This window comes from Danio rerio, chromosome 12 (genome assembly GCF_049306965.1).
Source record: "Danio rerio strain Tuebingen ecotype United States chromosome 12, GRCz12tu, whole genome shotgun sequence".
Classification (NCBI taxonomy): Eukaryota; Metazoa; Chordata; class Actinopteri; order Cypriniformes; family Danionidae; genus Danio; species Danio rerio.
This window is the reverse complement of record NC_133187.1, coordinates 4,600,186-4,615,125: the sequence shown is the minus strand read 5'-3', so window position 1 is coordinate 4,615,125 and position 14,940 is coordinate 4,600,186. Positions and strand designations below refer to the sequence as shown.

The window sequence follows — 14,940 nt, the reverse complement described above, 5'->3', positions numbered from 1 at the left end:
TTGCTTTTAGTCATTTAGTTATTGCTTTTAGACATTAATAAAACAAGAAATTGAGCTTAAAACCTTGGGAGGATCCAGTTGGATTTGATCGCTCATTCGATCAATTCGTGTAACTGTAACTAGTCCTTCATGCTTGTGTCTTGGCGCCCCCATGACTGCATACTTCGTATTATACACTGTCGCTATTGCCAGGGAGTAACCTGTGAATTGAAGTAGATTTTCAAAAAGGATCTTATGTGTTGTAATGTGGCAATTTTTTTTTTTGTTCACAACGAGATCTCACCTAAATAACTGTTATGCTCACTTCCAGCTTGAAAGACACTTGTCTGGTCGTTTAATTTGAAGAGCTGATATCCACCTTTCCACTGAAAAGCTCCAACTGCAGTCATGATCAAATCCGTCTGTGCAGAGAGCATTAAAGAATAAAAATAAACATTTTCAGATAAGCTATCTCTATTAATGTTTTACATTGAAGTTGAAGTGTAGTTAGGGTGGCACGGTGGTGCAGTGGCTTCCAGCCTCACAGCAAGAAGGCTGCTGGTTCGAGCCCCGGCTGTTGCTGTTTTTGTGTGGAGTTTGCATGTTTTCCCTGTGTTGGTGTAGGTTTCTTCTGGGTGCTCCGGTTTCCCACACAGTCCAAGCACATGCGCTATAGGGGAATAAACTAAATTGACCAAAGTGTATGAGTGTGAATGTGAAAGTCTATGGGTGTTTCCCAGTATTGGATAAGTTGGTGGTTCATTCCGCTGTGGTGACCCCTGATTAATAAAGGAACTAAGCTGAAAATGATTGATTGAATGAATGAGTGAATGAAGTGTAGTTAAACGATCAAAACTGCAAACATTGCAGATATTTATAGTTCAATTATACTACTTTTCACTGTACATATGGTTTCAAAGCAGTTTGCCAGTGGTCACAAATCATTCAACCATATATAGTTTTCATTTAATGATAGTATTAAGCGAACTGTTGTTAAATGAAATATAATACATACTAATTTTAAAATCACAAATGACAAAATTAAATTTGGGGTAAAACAATTCAACAGAACAATAAGGCCATTTGGTAATGACAGATTCATACTCCATATTGTGTCCTTTTCATTGGTTTACTGTCATTAAGATAAATCAATGGTCTCAAACTCAATTCCTGGAGGACCGTAGTTCTGCACAGTTTAGCTCAAACCACCTTAAACTCATTCCGGCTTAATAGTCTTTAGTATTCTTGACCAGCTTGATTAGTTGGATCAGCTGTGTTTGATTTGGGTTGGAGCAAAACGCTGCAGCCCTCCAGGAATCCAGTTTGAGACCTATGAGTTAACTGAATGGTTAGTTTACCCCCAATATATATATATATATATATATATATATATATATATATATATATATATATATATATATATATATATATATATATATATATATATTGTCTTTTGCCATTCAAATTTATTGTTTTTTTTAACCACAAAAGCAGATTTAAAAAAATAAATGCACCGAATGAAGAATGCTGAAAGCAAATGACTGAATGACTGAATGCAAAAAGAAAAAAACACTCTGCTCTGAATGTCAGTGAATATTGACCATCATCAAGCATATTGATTAAATCGAGAATTTTCATATTTGGATAAAATTTTAAAACAAGTGTTTTGTAATTAGAGAGGCGCAGTAGGTAGTGCTGTCGCCTCACAGCAAGAAGGTCGCTGGCTCGAGCCTCAGCTGGGTCAGTTGGCGTTTCTGTGTGGAGTTTGCATGTTCTACCTGCGTTCGCATGGGTTTCCCCCACAGTCCAAAGACATGTGATACAGGTGAATTGGGTAGGCTAAATTGTCCATAGTGTGTGAGTGTGAATAAGTGTGTGTGGATGTTTCCTAGAGATGGGTTGCACCTGGAAGCACATCCGCTGCGCAAAATATGTGCTGGATAAGTTGGCGGTTCATTCCGCTGTGGCGACCCCGGATTTATAAAAGGACTAAGCAGAAAAGAAAATGAATGAATGAATGAATGAATGTGTTGGAATTACATCTGATGTCAGTGCTGCACTAAACCCATCCTGTGCAAACTCCATTCGAGATGAATCTCCAGACGTCTGGGTTCCTAGCAAATAAAAGTGACATCAACAGAAATAACTATTGTTTTTATTACCATATATTAATAAACAATCTGACTGTCCTTACAAGATCAGATAACTGTAAAATGTAAGAATGCATTCCCACTGCAAACATACCTTCGATGGCAATAATGTTCTCTTTAAGTATTTCCCGAATGCTTTCCAGAGCATCAAAATCGGTAACTTTGAACACATGCTTATCGGTGGGTATGGATGCAATAACCGTTAGCTCATTTCTTGCACTGTATTTATTGAAAGCATTACCGACCTATGAAATGAAACAAAGTTTGGAAAACAAACAGTTAATTTCCAACACTTTCAAAGTAGCTATCATCAGATCTTGTATCTATCTTGTACATTGTCAACTTAAAATCTTGTTATAACTCATGCAGCCCTTTCATTTAAAGTTACTGTACAGACTCATTTTTTTACAATTATTGACTACAGCATGTTTAGTATGATGCAAAATAGGGCATTTGTTTAGTGTAATAAAATACATTTAATTAACAGTTTTTGAACAGTATCAAAGATGTTTAAATGGATAGTTCACCTATAAAGAAAGTTAGCTGATAATTTACTTACTAAGAAAAAAAGAATTCAAATTCGACATGAATTGGAAACATTTGTCTGAGGCTAATGCAGTTATATTAGACATGGGAATTCATTTTGTTTTGACAGTTATTTATATTTTGGGGTGAACTATCTCTAACAGAAGCAAAATGCTAAAAGCAAAAAATATGATGTCTTACCCCAATTGCATATCGTGTTATACTTTTTTCTTGTGCTTGTTGAACAGCTTCAGTCAAAAATTTATCGTTTGATTCTCCATCCGTGATGACGACCAGAATTTTACTGGCTGATTGTCTTGCACCTCCACTACTTACAAATAATGACTCCCTGTTTACATAGAAAATCATACAAAATATTAATAATAAAACATGTGAGCACACTTCTTCTGAACTACACTACCCATGATACATCTACAGTAGCTCTAGGCTAAAAAACTTGAGAATACTTTTCCCATTAAAAGTGTCATGATATTTGCTTTCACAAACTGTTTAATAAAGATAATAGGGGCATTGCATGAATAATAAGATTTTGTTGCCTTAAAGGGCACCTATGGTGAAAAATCTACTTTTCAAGCTGTTTGGAAAGACATGTGTGCAAGTATAGTGTATTGACCTTCATATTGGTGTAAAATAAACACACACAGCCCTTTTTTTTTCTTCAATTTAACAACAAAAATAAAAACGGTGGACCAATTGAAGCGGTTTTTAGACCGACCGCAACTTTACGTAGGAGTGCGGTCCCCCCGCCCACCAATATTGATTGACAGCCTTGCGTCACGATCATATCCTCAGTATCTTGTTGCACGTCCGCCATTTTCAGCGTGTGAGTCAAAGCGATATCGCTAAAGGAACACCTGTGCTCTATTTTTAGATGAAAGGCTCATTGGGCTCAACCCAAGATTAATATTCTCCACATTATCGCTGTAATCGGAATTATTGCTTGTACCTATTGCGTGGTGCTGTGCATTTCGGAGTTCTGGGCGTGGGTTTCTGTCGGCGTGCATGCGGTGGAGCATCGGGTCAGCGGCTCTGCGCTGCGTGGGTTTCTGTCGGGCTGCACGCAGCGACTTGGGGTTAGCGGCTCGGCGCTGCGTGGGTTTCTGTCGGGCTGCACGCAACGAGCTTCGGGTCAGCGGCTCGGCGCTGTGTGGGTGTCTGTCGGGCTGCACGCAGCGACCTGGGGTCAGCGGCTCTGCGCTGCGTGGGTTTCTGTCGGGCTGCACGCAGCGACTTGGGGTCAGCGGCTCGGCGCTGCGTGGGTTTCTGTCGGGCTGCACGCAACGAGCTTCGGGTCAGCGGCTCGGCGCTGCGTGGGTTTCTGTCGGGCTGCACGCAGCGACCTGGGGTCAGCGGCTCTGCGCTGCGTGGGTTTCTGTCGGGCTGCACGCAGCGACTTGGGGTCAGCATCTCGGTGCTGCGTGGGTTTCTGTCGGGCTGCACGCAACGAGCTTCGGGTCAGCGGCTCGGCGCTGTGTGGGTTTCTGTCGGGCTGCACGCAGCGACCTGGGGTCAGCGGCTCTGCGCTGCGTGGGTTTCTGTCGGGCTGCACGCAGTGACCTGGGGTCAGCGGCTCTGCGCTGCGTGGGTTTCTGTCGGGCTGCACGCAGCGAGCTTCGGGTCAGCGGCTCGGCACTGCGTGGGTTTCTGTCGTGCTGCACGCAGCGACCTGGGGTCAGTGGCTCGGCGCTGCGTGGGTTTCTGTCGGGCTGCACGCAGCGAGCTTCGGGTCAGCGGCTCGGCGATGCGTGGGTTTCTGTCGGGCTGCACGCAGCGAGCTTCGGGTCAGTGGCTCGGCGCTGCGTGGGTTGCTGTCGGGCTGCACGCAGCGAGCTTCGGGTCAGCGGCAGGGCACTGCGTGGGTTTCTGTCGGGCTGCACGCAGCGAGCTTCGGGTCAGCGGCTCGGTGCTGCATGGGTTTCTGTAGGGCTGCACGCAACGAGCTTCGGGTCAGCGGCTCGGCGCTGTGTGGGTTTCTGTCGGGCTGCACGCAGCGACCTGGGGTCAGCGGCTCTGCGCTGCGTGGGTTTCTGTCGGGCTGCACGCAGCGACTTGGGGTCAGCATCTCGGCGCTGCGTGGGTTTCTGTCGGGCTGCACGCAACGAGCTTCGGGTCAGCGGCTCGGCGCTGTGTGGGTTTCTGTCGGGCTGCACGCAGCGACCTGGGGTCAGCGGCTCTGCGCTGCGTGGGTTTCTGTCGGGCTGCACGCAGCGAGCTTCGGGTCAGCGGCTCGGCACTGCGTGGGTTTCTGTCGTGCTGCACGCAGCGACCTGGGGTCAGTGGCTCGGCGCTGCGTGGGTTTCTGTCGGGCTGCACGCAGCGAGCTTCGGGTCAGCGGCTCGGCGATGCGTGGGTTTCTGTCGGGCTGCACGCAGCGAGCTTCGGGTCAGTGGCTCGGCGCTGCGTGGGTTGCTGTCGGGCTGCACGCAGCGAGCTTCGGGTCAGCGGCAGGGCACTGCGTGGGTTTCTGTCGGGCTGCACGCAGCGAGCTTCGGGTCAGCGGCTCGGTGCTGCATGGGTTTCTGTAGGGCTGCACGCAGCGAGCTTCGGGTCAGTGCTGCCTGGGTTTCTGTCGGCATGCACACGGCCGAGCTTAAGTTAATTCAGTGTGTGTGGTTATTAGTCTCGGTGTACAAGCTCGGCACTTTTACACCGAGACTAACGTTATACAAAGACACAAATGTTTTTGTACTCTCTGCTTGGTCTGTGTGCGACTCGTACATGTACGGCTGAATGCTCATCCTAGCATAGCTTAGCTTCTCCTTCTGTCTGTCTGCCTGTCTGTTGCAAACACAGAGCGTGGGAGCTCTTGTCTCCGCCCCCTTGTTACATTGGGCGAGAAGCCGAAACTGTGAAGCAACACGCCCCTAAACAGCAAACTGTGTAAACGCCCCCAACATGACACTTTTTAACACATTATAATAAAAACATCTGAAATGTGTGTTGAACTGAACTTAAACTGGCACACTCAGAACAACCATAATATTAATATTAAAACATAAAAAGGGGTAAACTATGTGCCTTTTAAATGTAATATTTTGAACAGAGAAATGTAAAAATAAAAAATGCAATAAATTAATTTGTTCACAGCTTTTCTCAATTGCTAACACACCGTTCCTGATTCAATTGGCATATTTTTCAAAACCATTAATTCAGTTCTTAAACTCTATTTTCACACAAGTACTAATTTACTTAATGTCTTCTGCAAAAAGAAAGAAAAATAGTATTCTTTTCTATACAAAAACACCATAACTTTGCACAGGTTGAGTTCACAAATATAAACATAATATAATTTACTCAAGCTATAAAGTTAGAACTGAAGCCACAAGTTCAAAACTGTTCACACAAACAGCCAAACAGAAGTCTATTCAGAGAAAACACAGAATCATTTTTGTTTTTTGAGTTGGAAGTCTGAGGTTTATGCAACTATTTTCATTGATAATATAAAGCAAAAAATATATTTTAGCACACTTCTTCCTCTGCTATTGCTTTCCAAGGCTGTTTATTTTTATAGATTTAACAAAATTATACAAACAAAGATGACTGGCACTGTTATAAAATGGACTTGTGGCTTAAGTCCAACATGTGTACAGTAGCTCTGTGAGCATTACTACATCAGTCTTACACAAGCAGTCTTATAGCTGTTGCAGTGAAAGTCCATCCATGTGTTTGTTGTATCCCATTCACTGCTCTTTGCCACCAGGCAGGGTTTTTGACTTGTTGAAACTTGTAATGAATGACACATTCTGTAGAAAACTGTGCTATTGCAAACTGTGAGAAAGAAAGGTTCATTGCTTGATGGTAAGAAAATTGGAGTTAAAAACCATGCAAATGCAATATCTTAATGAATGCACTTAAAATCATACCTGTGTGTCACGGTCTATAAAACTCTTGATCATTTCTACAACAAAAGCCTTCATCTTATTAAAATCCACAGGATCTACACTTCCAGATCCATCCAATAAAAAAGCAATATCAATTTGTGATTTGGGGCATTCTGAGGTTGGAGAAAAGAAGATTTGCATCACATTTTCAGATAATGATTTATGCATGTTGAATGAAAGTTTGACAAACACTCACACACACACACATACACACACACACGCAAACACACGTACATAATATAATAAAATATTATATATTAACATAATATTCAATTTATTATATATATTGAATAGAGTCTTGTTTCTGTTTGTTTGGTTTTGCAAAAAAAAAGTTACAAATATTTTTAATGTCAATATTATTAGCCCCTTTTTTCGACTGGCTACAGAACAAACCACTGTTGTCCAATAACTTTCCTAATTAAACTAATTAACCTAGTTAAGCCTTTAAATTGTACTTTAAGTGTAATACTTGCAAAATAACATAAAAATAACATAAATAATCATCATGCCAAAGACAAAAGAAACTAGTTACGAGAGAGAGAGAGAGAGATGATCATCCTATTTACCTCTCAGAGAGCTGGGTATTGGACCTGTAAAACTTCTTCTGTGTTCATTAACAAAGCACATGCCATTGTAGGTGGACACTCCTGGACAGTTCTTTGGAATGGTTGGACCACAAACCTGGACGAGATGGAATTTAACATGAATTTTAATATTGTGAAAAGCACATATTATTTACACAACAAAAAAAACATTTTATTATGCATCTAAAACAAAAGTTAAAATACTTTTTCTCATTCCAAACACTCCAATCTAATTATTACTAAGCATAAAACACACTATTTTTGTCTTTTAACATTTAAAATAAAGTACATATGTAGAGTAAATTTTCAACTCAATCTTATGAAAGAACATTTACGATGTATTATACATTCTTTCATTTATTTATTATTTATTTATTTATTTATTTATTTTGGCTTAGTCATTTTATTCAAGGTATTATACATTTACAATTAATCACAACATGTACAAATGTTCTAAACACAGTTGAAGTCAGAACTATTAGCCCCCCTGTATTATTCACCCACCTGTTTATTTTTTCCCCAATTTCTGTTTAACGGAGAGAAGTTTTTTTTTAACACATTTCTAAACATAATACTTTTAACAACTCATTTCTAATAACTGATTTATTTTATCTTTGTCATGATGACAGTAAATAATATTTGACAAGATATTTTTTAAGATACTTCTATACAGCTTAAAGTGACATTTAAAGGCTTAACTAGGTTAATTAGGGTAAGATTGTATAATGGTGGTTTGTTCTTTAGACAATCAAAAAGAAATATAGCTTAAAGGCGTAAATAATTTTGACCTTAAAATGGTTTTTAATATGTTTACAGCTGCTTTTATTCTAGCCGAAATAAAACAAATAAGACTTTCTCCAGAAGACAAAATATTACAGACGTGCTGTGAAAATGTCTTTGCTCTGTTAAACATCATTTGGGAAATAATTATAAAAGAAAAAATATATGTTCAAAGGGGGGCTAATAATTCTGACTTCAACTGTGTATATACACACACACATTCATACTTTATGTATAATATACAATATATTAATTTGCCACCATAGCAATGAAAATATATTTATGACTTTAGTCATCTAGAAGTGTTAAATAGTTATATCAGGTGTGTGTTTTTTTGTTTTGTTTGTTTTTTGTTTTTCATTAATAATTTTTTTTTTTACTGATATCTAACTTACCACCAGCTTTGAAGAGCCTGGATCTTTAACCATGGAAAGTCCTAAAGACATGTTGACTGCTTCAGAGGGAACTCTACCTACATGCATACATAAAAAACTTTGAGATGAAACTTTACACAAATAACATTTACGTGTACTTAAAACATCTGAAGTAAAATTCAATATTTGATCCTGTATTTACCCGATCCTCTTTTTGCAGGTTCAAAGCAACGACAAGCAATAGAAGGAATATTTTCCATTTTAAAAAGAGTTTTTGTCCTAACCAACACCTGAAATTTATATTCTAAAGCTTCTTGATCACTTCAGGTACACCCCATGTGCTTTATTCAGTGTTAAATGCTAACAATGTGCGTTTAAATGCCATTTTACATGACATTTATTGCTGTACTACAGAAAGCAGCAGCAGATAGTTCACTTCAGATCTTAAAAATAACATAAACCCTTTGAAATTAAACTTTAGAACTGTGACTTTGCAAACTAACACATGAGTGATTCAGCATCTACATTTGATAATGCTAAAGAGATTTAATATGTATTAATTAGACCTAAACCTTACCATTTCATTGGAGTGCAGTTTTTAAATTTCTATCGTGTTTTGTCTGGTGTAAACAGCTCAATTGCTAATCACTGCAAATCTCGTCACGAAGCGTGTTGTTAGGACACGCGGTTACAATGTAACCTGCTCTCCTAATGTTTACATTTGTAATATTTATATTATTTGTTAATTAATAACCACCTCATGTGGAACTCTGAATTTGCGTCTCATTTCAGAGGCTGCTACTGTCCACCAGAGGCCAGCTAAAGATGGGTCCCTAGCAAATGCATTTCTTTCCCTGCTGGTTATTATGCTGGTGGTGACAGCTTTATCAATATATTGTATATCAATCCAATGTAAGAGCTCATATAGAATTTACTATATAGTAATCTTCATTTGCTGTATAAGAAAATGACAAAGCCTCATGATGCCTATACCCTATATAACCTATTAGTGGAGAACTGCATATAATATTTCAGTTATGTAATACTGCAGTATAAAATCCAAAATTACCATAAATATTCAATGATGAGCAGGTTCCTCGATTGACATCACAACTATAAATCTGTCCTCTTTCATCACGATTGATTTGAATTAAAGGATCACTCACAGTCAGTCTATAAGAAAAACACAAAGAATATGTGTTAAAATACATGTAACCAGCAATTCACTTAAGAGATTTCCTATGTTTCCTATAGCTCCTTTAGGCTATGCTGGGGCTGAGGAAGTTTCAATCCCCCAAAAAGTACAATAATAATATCTACCAATAATAACTGATCATAATAGAACAGCAGATCAACATATTATAATGATTACTGAAGAATCGTGAGACTCAAGACTGAAGTAATAATAATGAAAATTTAGCTTTGAATCATAGAAATAAATTAAATAAAAAAACTACATAATAATAGTAATATTATTTCACAGTTTGTCAAATAAATGCGGCTTTTCTGAGCAGAATTAGCTTTTAGAAGACCATCAACAAATTGTTTTTTTGTTATGAAATTGTCGGAGTATTACATGCTTGGAGAAAAGTGCACAATTCACACAGTGTAAATAAAACAGAAATGAGTACAAGTACAATCGCTTGCTGTTTTGAACATCTTCGTTCGTATTTCTTCATTTTTCTCAATTTTTTAACCAATTTCATTCTTTCTACAGTCAATCTAAACACATGCCAAGTCTATAATTCTGTATGTTAAATATTTACCAACAGGGGGTGCTGCAGTCAAACACACTTTGATGATGAGTTGGAAGTCCTAATTTCACTATAAATATTTCAATAACTTGTATAATTACCGAGTGCAACAGAGCACATAATACACTTTTTTTTTCCCACAGCTGAATCTATTTCAGATTTATGTTTTAAGACAAAAACAAGACACTCAGTGAAGGTTGACTGATGTTGGTGAGATGAATTCTTTCTGTCTCATAGGTTGCCTATGTTTTTTTTTTATTTTTATTTTTTTTAATTTAGTGAGGTCCAGCAATGCTGCACTTTTAAAATAATGAATCTTATCATTAGTGGTTATGTTGCTCTCACCTTGTCATGTCTTCTTGTATCACCTTGTAGCCAAAGGCAACATTATTGGTCAGTGGTGCAGTGAAAGTTTTCCAGGCAGCATGATCCACGTTAAAAGTCATCACTGACTGAGGCACTAAAGAGAATTGATAGAAAATACTGAAATAATAACTAGATACTAAATTGACATTGTTATGAGTGGATGTTTTCACTGGTGATGCAACTTTACAGCTACTAGAACAAATCAACGTGTAGCATAAACAATGGCCATTGTGTAATAAAATCAACCCAAGCTCATTCTGAAAACGTAGTCCCGCGGACGTTTCTGGAGACAGAATACGTCCCGGGAGGTACGTACTGCTGCATTTATTTTTTTTCAAGCGAACACTGTGGGGCGGTGTGACGCTGTTTTCCTTTCGCGCTCGCCGGCTGACCGCTCACCTCCTTGTGGAGGGCTTCCCCGCTGCAACCCGTTTGTCCACTCAGCTCACCGTGTAACGTCGGCAGGCTCGAGACGCAGAGAGGAGAAGTCGACCACGGCGATCGGTTTCGAGTCCGGGGGACAGCAGTTCCAGCAATCAGGTAAGACAAAAACAGAATCCCAAAAATTAAGTGAACGAATTTCGTGACAGGGTGAGAACGAAATCCGAAAACGCGGTGGAATAAAAAAAAACTAAAAAAATCAGGGCTTTTAGTTTTTTGGACGGCTTTTGTAAACTGTTGCTCGGGTTCAGGGAAGCGAGCGGGCGGGCGGGTCGATCGGTAAAATTGTTTGGGTTTAGGGAAAGAGGAGGGCGGTCAGCCGATTGGCCGGTCGCGCAGTCAATCATCCGGTCAGTCGGACAGCGGCCTCTGGCGGCCTCTGGCGGGTTGACGCGAGAACAGCGCGGGCGCAAACCGCACTCGCGAGAGACGTTCGAGATGAGAAAAAGCGCACAACGGCGGCCTCTCGTGGATTCGCAAAAACAAAAACTGCAACCGTACGTACCCGCCAGGACGTATTCCGCGCTCTCCAGAAACGTCCGCTGGACTACGTTTCCACAATGAGCCCGGGTTGAATAAAATTACCTTGCATAAGCATTGCAGCCATGTATTTAAAAAAATAAAGATAAAAAACACACTACACTTCAACTAATAAATTATTGTGAGAACTGCAGACAGTCATGAGCATATGCGTTATTTTTTGCAGTTCCTTTTTCATATGGTTAAATGTGTAATATAAATGTGTGCCAGCAGAAAGCTCACAAGGCAGAATTAGATCTGAGGGAATATTTAGAAAAGGAAGTTTAGGCTATTTGTTCTTGCCTTAAAAGGATATTTTCATCTTTCCATCACAGAAAGGTTTTATACACTTTTTTTGCATTTCTGAATGTTGAATAACTAAAGATTAACATTTATACACTTCATACAGTGATAGATGTGTGCTGATTTAGCCATTCAACTTCAAAGAATATGACAGGTTGTCACTGAGGTGGTACCTTTTCAAAAGGTACATATTTGTTTTTAAAGGGTCCCTAAAGATACCTCAAGGGTACATATTAGTACCTAAAAAATACAAAAGTACCTCTTAAAATTTGTAGGTACAAGTAAATGCCTTTGAGGTACCAATATGGAGACTTTAAGTACAAATGTGTGTTTTGAAAAGGTGTGGCCCAGTGACAGCTCTCGAACCTTTATTTCTGAGTGTATCATACAATCATGAGCAATCAAAATGCATTTCACACAGCTTTAAACATGAACCAATTTAGAATATGAAGAGTGTTTAGCAAATTTTGCTTAGTGCAATCATGCAACTATTTATATTGAGGATGTATCTTCTTGCCTCTCACTATTTACAATCTTGCAAGATGCAACAAAAGCTTTTGCAACGCAAGAAGACAGCTGAAATAGACTATGTTGGTTGTGAGATTAAATAACTAATCAAAGAAATACAGAAAAGAAGACATAATCTTACCACAGAAGATGCATAAACTGATGTAGGAGTACCAATCCATCATGATCTGTCAGATGTAGAACTGAAGGGTGCATGAGGGGAGGCAGACAAGTCAGATGTGTCAGAAGTGAGTCTTAGTTGTGAAAAGTGGTGCAAGCATCGACTAAAGAGGAACAGCAACACAAATGAGGAAATGAACACATACTCAAGAAAAATGACACTGTGATCTCTGACTTGTATTAAATTAAATCAGAAATCAACTATATTCTGTTTATAAACTATTTAAACATTCACTAGAAAGATACAATACAATAGTGAGGTAGTTCAAGAGAAATTTAGCATTAAAAGAAAACACTCGCTCACCCCGCTTAATGTTCATCCTGCTCAACTATCACCCACTATTCTTCTAAACATTAGGGGAGACCAGGGATGATTGTAACACAACTTTACTTTAGCACCTAAAACTACCCTTTTATAAGCTACATGACAAAATTTTAGGCAAAGTACCCACATTTGTCTACTACAAATATCAACTATTTAAATGTCTTAAACTGTATCACAGACTTTGTGAGATGATGAAAAACACAAAGTGGTCATTTGTTACAAGCTACCCCACTACTGGGTAGGTTGTAACACATACTGGGGTAAGTTGTAACTGATAGACAAAATACACAAAAACTAAGCGTACTACAAGTGATATGCCACAACAACAGCTTAATTGTAAATAAATGACTGCAACAATACAATAAATGTGAATATTGCATGTGTGTGTGCATATTGTGTGTGTTTGAGCATGCACATGTGCGTTTGTGTGTGCATGTCTGTACATATGTATGTGTGTGTAAGTGTTTGTATACTTTCAAAGCGCGTGTTTTAACCTATCCCGCCACTGTCACCCAAGCTAGCTGTATTAGCATGGTGCTTTGAAATTAGCCGGAGGTTTATACACCGTTCTTTACTAGAGAAACTACAGTTTGATCTGATATAACTCATATAGCATCATCTACAATGGTAGAGGTACTAAACTAAATATTATCTTGCTATTTATTTTTACTTTCTTACCTCAGAATTTGATTTTCTGTTGTAGCTTCTGGAGAAATAGCAAGACTGACTGGAAAATCTCCATGTGTGATTGTTAAGGATACCTGAGGAAACTGAAAATGTTATGACCCCTATCTTATGCCTGATTTGTGAAACTGGTAGTGTTACAACTCTCCTCTAACTATCCTAGTAAATTTAGCTCTTTAACTCCTGCAATATCACATGAAAACTTTCTATAAGAACATAGAGATATTGGGAATAACAAATCAAAGGATTCCAGGATTTATGTTGTTGTTGTTGAAGAATTTTAACATATTTTACAGTCAAAACTAAATAGGTCATGCAATAAAGATAAAAATGAAAAAGAAAGAAATGTGTGTATGGGTGTTTCCCAGTACTGGATTTTAGCTGGAAGGGCATCCTCTGCGTAAAACATCTGCTATAGGTTCATATCTGGTGAACCTTGATAAATAAGGGACTAAACTGAAGGAAAATAAATGAATGAATGTTCTAAATTGTAAATGCGTGTAAATTATTGATGAATTGAAAGTGATGCTGTTGCAGATGCAATAAGAGCTCTTTAGTATGTCTGATCAAACTGCTATTGTAGCCTAGGCCTATTATATAACAGAAGAAAACATGCAGGGGCAGGGGCGTAGCGGACATTTAAAAAGTGTATCGAGGGGGGACAGAGATCCAAAAGTTTATATTCATATAACTATTAATCACTCGTTTCTAAATGGTTTGGCTCTAAAAGTGAACGGGACGTATCCCACATACTCCCAGTTGTCGCTACACCCCTAAGCAAGGATGTTGTTCTCACAGGCATCTGGAGAAAGACTCCACTTTTTCTAAAAAAAAAAAAAAAGGCTACTTCCATAGAATTAAACAGTTTTTACCACTTTTGAATCCCTTCCATCGATCCCCAGGTCTTGCAGGAGCACTTTTTAGCCTAGCTTAGGGTGACGTCGTAATTTTTTAATGAAATGATGAAATGTCAGGATATGTCAGGAAATCCAAGTCGCCGCCTCGCCGGACAAATCGCCCTTCCCTCTAGTGCGTCACACGTGTGTGCGCATTTTGATAACTCCAACACAGTGGGGTTCCCCTTCGGTTGGGGAACTTCAGTGCCATGAATGGGAGGATTCGGATCAGAAGCCGCTTATCTGGAGAGTATTGAACGGGCCAATGAATGAAATTAATTGGCAGCGTAAGCTTGCGCAGGTGTGCGACATCTGCAATTATCTCAGCATATAAGCACACCTGAAGCCAGCAGACGCCATCCTTTTCGCTTCAGATCCTTTCTGAGTGAGTCGATGAGGGTTCCTCTTGCTGATCAGCACTTCAGAGCGAACGAGTGTGTCTCCCGGTCCAGAGTGGGTCTTCGCGGTGGCAGACGGTCGAGCTGGGTTACTCCCTTGCCTGCGGTTCTTTGGGTCCGGTCCTCCAGAGCGGTGCGTATAGTTGCAACTTTCCTAAAAGAGCAACACAGTCGTGCAGCACGTCCTTTTCAGGATGGCGCTCCGACTGTGCGTTTCTGGATGCGGGGGTTTCCTGTCTCCGGATGATGGACACGATCACTGCATTGCATGTT

General features: G+C 39.7%; 1 protein-coding gene across 7 annotated transcripts in view; it reads right to left on the bottom strand.

The window, feature by feature from the left end:
* The window catches only part of itgam.1 (integrin, alpha M (complement component 3 receptor 3 subunit), tandem duplicate 1), a 30,593-nt gene extending 16,189 nt beyond the window's left edge, over positions 1-14,404 (bottom strand). For 3 of the 7 annotated variants that reach the window (XR_012387792.1, XM_073918084.1, XM_073918087.1), the window contains exons 1-13: positions 14,246-14,404; positions 12,327-12,387; positions 10,394-10,508; positions 9,364-9,467; positions 8,316-8,392; positions 7,123-7,237; positions 6,539-6,669; positions 6,298-6,443; positions 2,856-3,003; positions 2,224-2,374; positions 2,020-2,093; positions 284-401; positions 64-200 (exon numbers count right to left, since the gene is read on the bottom strand). Coding sequence is in view for 5 of the 7 variants with exons in the window: in XM_073918084.1 (XP_073774185.1) it covers positions 64-200; positions 284-401; positions 2,020-2,093; positions 2,224-2,374; positions 2,856-3,003; positions 6,298-6,443; positions 6,539-6,669; positions 7,123-7,237; positions 8,316-8,392; positions 9,364-9,467; positions 10,394-10,508; positions 12,327-12,369 (1,359 nt within the window). In the remaining 2 variants the exon portion in view is untranslated. Of the gene's footprint in view, positions 1-63; positions 201-283; positions 402-2,019; positions 2,094-2,223; positions 2,375-2,855; positions 3,004-6,297; positions 6,444-6,538; positions 6,670-7,122; positions 7,238-8,315; positions 8,393-9,363; positions 9,468-10,393; positions 10,509-12,326; positions 12,426-13,367; positions 13,451-14,245 lie in introns of those variants that run through there. The other 4 variants (XR_012387791.1, XM_005156007.6, XM_073918085.1 and 1 more) reach the window with 2 other exon arrangements.
* Positions 14,405-14,940: the final 536 nt, after the last annotated feature.